We start from the raw sequence: 6,678 nt of genomic DNA on the forward strand, positions 1-6,678 counted from the left end.
GCTTTATTCCCGTCAAGTCTACTTATTCAGCAGAAGATTATGCTAGGATATTCATACATGAGATTGTGTGTTTCCACAATATTCCGTTATCCATCATATCGGATCGGGTCGCACAATTTATATCTAGGTTTTGGAGGTCATTCAAAAAAGGGTTGGGCACTAAGGTGAAGTTCAGTACCGCTTTTCATCCCCAAACGGATGGTCAAGCGGAACGCACTATTCAAACCCTTGAGTATATGCTTAGGGCTTGGATCATTGATTTCAAGGGAAATTGGGATAAGTATTTGCCTTTGGTGGAGATTGCTTATAATAATAGTTTTCATTCATCCATTTCCGTGGCCCCCTATGAAGCCTTGTATGGTAGGAGGTGTAGGTCTCCTATTGGATGGTTTGAAGTGGGATATCCTTCGGTTCTTGGTCCCAATTTGGTTTGTAAGACTTTGGAGAAAGTTCATACCATAAGGAACCAGTTGCAAATGGCCTATAGTCGGTAAAAGTCTTATGCCGATCATAAGAGAAGGGATTTGGATTTTGAAGAAAGGGATAAGTTGTATTTGAAAATTTCACCTATTAAGGGGATAGTTAGATTTGGCAAGAAATGGAAGTTGAGTCCTCGTTATGTGGGTCCCTATGAAATCTTGCAAAGAGTTGTGAGGTTTCCTATGAATTGAAACTTCCTAGTGAATTGGCTTCGGTTCATCCGGTTTTCCATGTTTCCATGATTAAAAAGTGTATTAGTGATCCCGAGTCTATTCTTCCTATTGAGGGTCTTGTTGTCATGGATAACCTCTCGTATGAGGAAGTTCCGGTTCAAATTTTGGATAGGCAAGTCAAGAAGTTAAGGAATAAAGAGGTGGTTTCTGTAAAAATCTTATAGAAAAATCACATAGTTGAGGGTGCAACATGGGAGGCCGAGGGTGACATGAAGTCCCGTTACCCTCATATTTTTGATAATTAAGGTTAGTCATTCTTTTAATAATATAAATATGACTACAAATTGAAGTTTCTTGATATTTTGTGAAGTCTTGCAAAAATGTGCATTTTGAATCACATTACAGTGAATTACAATGAATTTCATGCCTAAAACATGAATTTTTGTCTTTTGGTTTGTTTGAGTTATGTTGTGCATTTTCATATAGTGAGTCTTATGAAATGATATATATAGCATGTTGATAGGTTATCTTCATTAGTCTTTAGCTTTTGTATCTCATTGTCCATACTATCTACTTTAGTACAAAGTGTAGTAATGGCTTTGAGTAGCTTTTCAATTGTATCTTCGTCTTTGTTCTCAGTCTGAGTAGCTTTGTCTTGATAAGTAGTCTGCAACACCATTCTTATTAGTCTTTATCACTTCAATTGTAAATGTAAAGTTTAATATATTTAATACCAATCTTCTAATTTCTTTCGGTTTTACTGAATCTTGTATTTTTCTGGTTAACCACCATTTTACTTGTGTATTATCTGTTCTTACAATAAATTTGTTATATACAATATATGGCTCAAATGCTAATAAACATTTACCAATGTTGGGGGATGCGGAATTCATCATAAAGTAAGATATATATTTTATAGAGTAAAACATATTTATCTAGAGTGAAATATATTTTATCATAAAGTTCTTTTGATAACTGTTCTAATCTAAATATTTCTTTAATATTATTTATTATAAATTCTTTGTATAACATATCTTGGGTTCTTTGGTACATGTATAAATTTTCTTGCATTCATTGCTTTAATAATCTTATATTTTCCGTAGTTTCTATCAAATATTCTAAATAGTCATAGTTCATTTTAATCTGAATCTATTTCTAAATCATATATATGTATTCTTTCTATATCTAATTTTTGTAAATATATTTCATACCATTCTTGATTTAATATATCTTCTATATTATGATCAAATATTTCTTCCCATATAATTCTTTTTATGTCAACAATTTCTATATCTTTAAGCATATATAAGATCAAAATTATATAGCTTTTTATTTCATCATACATTGTATTCATGTTTATTTATTTATGCAGGTTTGTTTTCAATTATTCCTTCCTATCATATCATAATTCAATTAAATTAATATTAGTCTATTATAAGCCAGAGTATCGTTATCATGTTTTCCGGTCACTACTAGCATCGTACTTTAGCGGATAATTACTGCTTATCAGCGCATCAACCTTCTGTACTCCCCTAACGGCATCTCTCACCTACCGGTTTCCACTGTGGGATGGCATAGTCTAGCAGTTTTCTCCCTGTTTCCCGTTTACCAGCAAACTAGAATTCATTATTCAAATATTTCTAGTATATAATAACTAACATAAATTTAATCAATCATATATATGATATTCGGGAATATATGAAATTAGTTCTGCATAATTGTTAATCAATATACCTTTGTTTCTTAATTTTCCATGCTATCTAAAATATCTGACTTGATTTCGGATTTCTCCATTTTTTAACTTAGTTTTTATCTTTTTTTTAGAGAGAGGGGTTTTTGAAAGGGTTTTTATTAACTTAAGCTTTAGTTTGGCATTGCCTGCCTCTCATTTACAATTTGGCAATCTATATATCCTAAATTCGAAACCTGCACATAAGTGCGCCTACTGTATACTTTACGACTTTTTAAACAAAACTTTACAAATGTCCGGCTATACACATTGGCCTTTCAAAAAAGTAAAAGCTATTTACATTACAAAGGAATCTTATCTCTTATTTTTACATTTTTCAAAGATATCTATCCCTTTGTCTGCCAACTTTTTTGTCTATATCTATCTTTATGTCTTTTTCTTCTTTAGTCTTTGTCGTCATTTTTCTTTGTCTACTATAACTCTTTTTCTTCATCCTTATCTTATTTTGCATTCTTATCTCTTCATCTATATTCCAAATCAACATCTGGTATAACGTTATCTTCTCCATTGCATTTGGAACATCTGTGATCTGGGTATTTGTGTCCAATGAGTTTACAATATGTAATTAATAAGTCTTCTGAAATAAATTCTTTCTTTAATGCTCGTGTTGTAGGTTGTTCTTCTGGCTTTAGTATTGATAAAATCCATCGTTGAACTTCATCCATATCTGCTCTTCTTAATTCCTTTGAGTTTGAATATGTCATAACTTGATCTATAGAGTAATAGCTCCATATGGCATTTCCATTTAAATAATTATTTGCTAATTCTTGTATTGTAACGACTTATTTTGGTCGTTTTGAGTGTAAATCCTTGTGTTTTATAAAATATTTTTTTCGATGGATTCTAATTGGATTTTGGACTATTCATAATTATAATTATGAAATTAGCGGGGTAGTTTTAATAATTTATTTAGTTGGTGGTTAAAGAAGATAACTTTAAAATTAATAGTGGATATATTTTAGCATATTTAAGATTAATTGTATAATAAGTAGGGTTAATATTATTGGACTATACGAAAAACCGCTTACAACTCTTATTATTGAATTCTTGGCGCCGTCGACGGGACAATCAAAAAAAGGCTAGAGGTTAAAAACTTCATCTAGCATTATATTTTATTGGTTAAAATTGGGCTGTTGAGGGGTATTGATTCTAGTTAGTATTAGTGAATTATAATGAAATAAATAGGCATATATTTTAATAATATTATAACATTATAGTTGGTTATGAGTGTATAATAATGACTGGATGAGGATATTGCTATGATATGTTAATTAAAAAACAAGTGTCAACCAATTATAGAGTTTTACAGTGTGATGATGGCAAAACAAAAAATATATATATCTTTATATATGTAATGTACGAGATGTATAGTTATTAGAAGTGTTGCTCAACAAATATAAACTTTAATGATTATTAAATAGTATTAATATGAAGTATGATTAATAATTGTCCAATTATCTGCAGATGGATGATAAATTTAGACATTTTGTATAATGATAAAAATTGGGTTAGACGTGTTGCCACTGGTGTTCGAAACCAGTGGCTTGATCTGGAATTTTACTACGTATTATCCTATTATAAATTGAGTTTAGTATATCAATATAGGTAATTAAATATTATGCGTGTCGAATTATTTAAATTTCATGAAAGTTATGTTAATTGGGGGAATTAAAATCTACCCTTAGATTTGAACTTTAGGAAATTGATTATATAATTATGTGAGTTTTTGGGTCTAGATTAAACACAGAATAAATTGAGTGTTTATAGACTCGCTAAGTTACAAGTTATGCATATATACTTGATAGATTGGAGAGGTTTGGAGGCGTTAAGGAAAGGAAAGACATTTGAGAAATAGTTTGCTTGACTTCGATTCTTCGGTGGAGGTAGGTTATGGTTTATTTCTATGTGATAGATAAACTCTAAATAGCGATTGATTATGTAATGAGTGATATTGTAAAGTCTCCTATGTACTTGATTGTGTGGTTTGTGGTTGTCCTAGAATTATGAAAATGTTGAATTTCTAATCTTTAACCCTCTCTATTAAAATGACGCCTTGAATAAAGAAGGCTTGATGAAATAAATAATGAGATAATTAGATCGGACTGTCACGTTCCGACACGGTATTATGGGATCGGAGTGTCACGTTCCGACACGATATATGGGATCGGAGTGTCACGTTCCGACACAATAACATTACAAGAAAAGAGTCTTGAAGTAACTAAATATACTTAATCTCAAAGAACCTGTTTCCAAATGAGTATGGTGTGGAGGCATGAGTCCTCATAGGTGTGCTTGATGTTGTTGTTGTCAATGGTTCATGTGTTTGTTGCTTGCCACCTGTTAAGTATTGTAGTTGATTTTATATTATTATTCAATGTATATTGGTTTCTATTTTGAGTTGGCCGATGATACCTACTCAGTACGTGTTCCTTGTACTGACCCCTACTTGTATTTTCTTCTTTGTTCTTTTGTGGAGTGCAGCAAGTGTACCATCGACTTCGACTCGCCCTCACCTCTAGTCAGTCTCCATCACATCAGAGTTCAGGGTGAGCTGTTATTTCTAGCTCGTGCTGGATTCTCTCATTCACGTCTTGATGTCTTTGAATTTCAGACATGGACCATCTTTTTACCTATTTTGGTTTCTTAAATACTCTTAGACTTGGTAATTTGAGGATAGATGTTCTTGATGTGATGACTTTGGGGATAATAAGTGTTAAACTTTAGAAGCTTATTTAATTGGTTACATTAATAAGTTTTAGATCTTCCGCATTATTTTTGTTATTGGTAGTTGAACTATTGGTAAATGTTGGGGTTTAAATTTGTTGGATCGCCCACCTAGTAGGTTAAGTGTGGGTGCCACTCAAGACTCGTTTTGGGTCGTGACATGTATGATAGTTGCTATACCTATTATTCTTTTATTGGCATAAAAACTTGGTATTTCTATCTTTGGTATTTCATTCTGATGTCCAATATCTTCTGGTATGATCATATCTTTTGTTAATCCTATCTTAATAACTTGAATTGGAGATTTTACCTCCTCATATAATATTTCTGATGGTGCTCCATAAAACTTAATATAAAATAAGTTTCCTTTTGTAACTCTTTTATATGTAATAAATGCTTTGTATAACTCTGGTATTCCACTGATTTCTTCTCCGTCATATGCATATATTGTACTTAGTAATCCATAACTGTAACATGTCTTAACTAGATTAGCACTAGTTTTTGATTGTGCTATAAGTCTATTATATCCTTGTAATTTTTGAGTTATATAGTCTAGACTTGGATCTTTGGTTTGGTTAGATCTGGGGTTGAGATCTAAATAAGTTGGATTCTATATATATTTTCAATTTTGGTTTGTGTAATATTATTGTATCTTTTCTTTTCACTCTGGTTTTGTATACTCACTGCATAGGTAGAAGTTTGCGGTTCTATGGATATTTGTTTTGGTGTATTTTGAATAAATGGTTTCGCACATAACTGGTTTAAATTTGTATTTCGTGGTTTTTCACTAACTTTTCTGCTTCTACCTGCAGCTGTATTTAAACAAACATTATTGGTTTTGGGGAGTTTCCCATCGTCTCCTTTTATCTCTGGAATTTTACCGTCTTCCGATTGACGTAGCTCTGCATTTTTATAGTCATGCTGCTGACTTATATTAGCTTTACACTTCAGGTTATCTTCATTAGCCTTTAGCTTTTGTATCTCATTGTCCATACTATCCACTTTAGTACAAAGTGTAGTAATGGCTTTGAGTAGCTTTTCAATTGTATCTTCATCTTTGTTCTCAGTCTGAGTAGCTTTGTCTTGATAAGTAGTCTGCAACACAATTCGTATTAGTCTTTATCACTTCAATTGTAAATGTAAAGTTTAATATATTTAAATCAATCTTCTTATTTCTTTCGTTGTTACTGAATCTTGTATTTTTCTGGTTAACCACCATTTTACTTGTGTATTATCTTTTCTGTAACGACCTGTTTAGTCGTTTTGAGCAGCAGATTTTATTTCTGGAAAAACTGGCTGAGACGACGGATCTCATGACGGACCGTCATGGGCACGACGGACCGTCGAGAGGGTCTCGTTCCAAAACACTTAGAATTCTGAAATTTGGGTACTGAAATCGACTCTCTGAACTTCGTGACGACATGGCAGGACGGACCGTCGATAGCACGACGGACCGTCACAGACTCTTCAAGGAAATTGAGTCTCTGAACTTTGTGACGGAAGCAGCAGGACAGACCGTCGCAGGCACGACGGGCCGTCACAGGCTGCGTA

The 6,678-nt window shown here is 32.5% G+C and overlaps 1 protein-coding gene across 1 annotated transcript; it reads right to left on the bottom strand.

The window, feature by feature from the left end:
• Positions 1–2,185: 2,185 nt before the first annotated feature.
• Positions 2,186–6,346, bottom strand: LOC107025100. The gene is made up of 3 exons (XM_015225959.1): positions 6,341–6,346; positions 5,920–6,222; positions 2,186–2,269 (listed from the first exon to the last, which is right to left on the bottom strand). The coding sequence occupies exons 1-3, from the start codon at positions 6,344–6,346 to the stop codon at positions 2,186–2,188; spliced, it is 393 nt and encodes a 130-aa protein (XP_015081445.1).
• Between the last annotated feature and the right edge of the window lie 332 nt (positions 6,347–6,678).

The sequence above is a fragment of the Solanum pennellii genome, chromosome 7 (genome assembly GCF_001406875.1).
Source record: "Solanum pennellii chromosome 7, SPENNV200".
Taxonomy (NCBI): Eukaryota; Viridiplantae; Streptophyta; class Magnoliopsida; order Solanales; family Solanaceae; genus Solanum; species Solanum pennellii.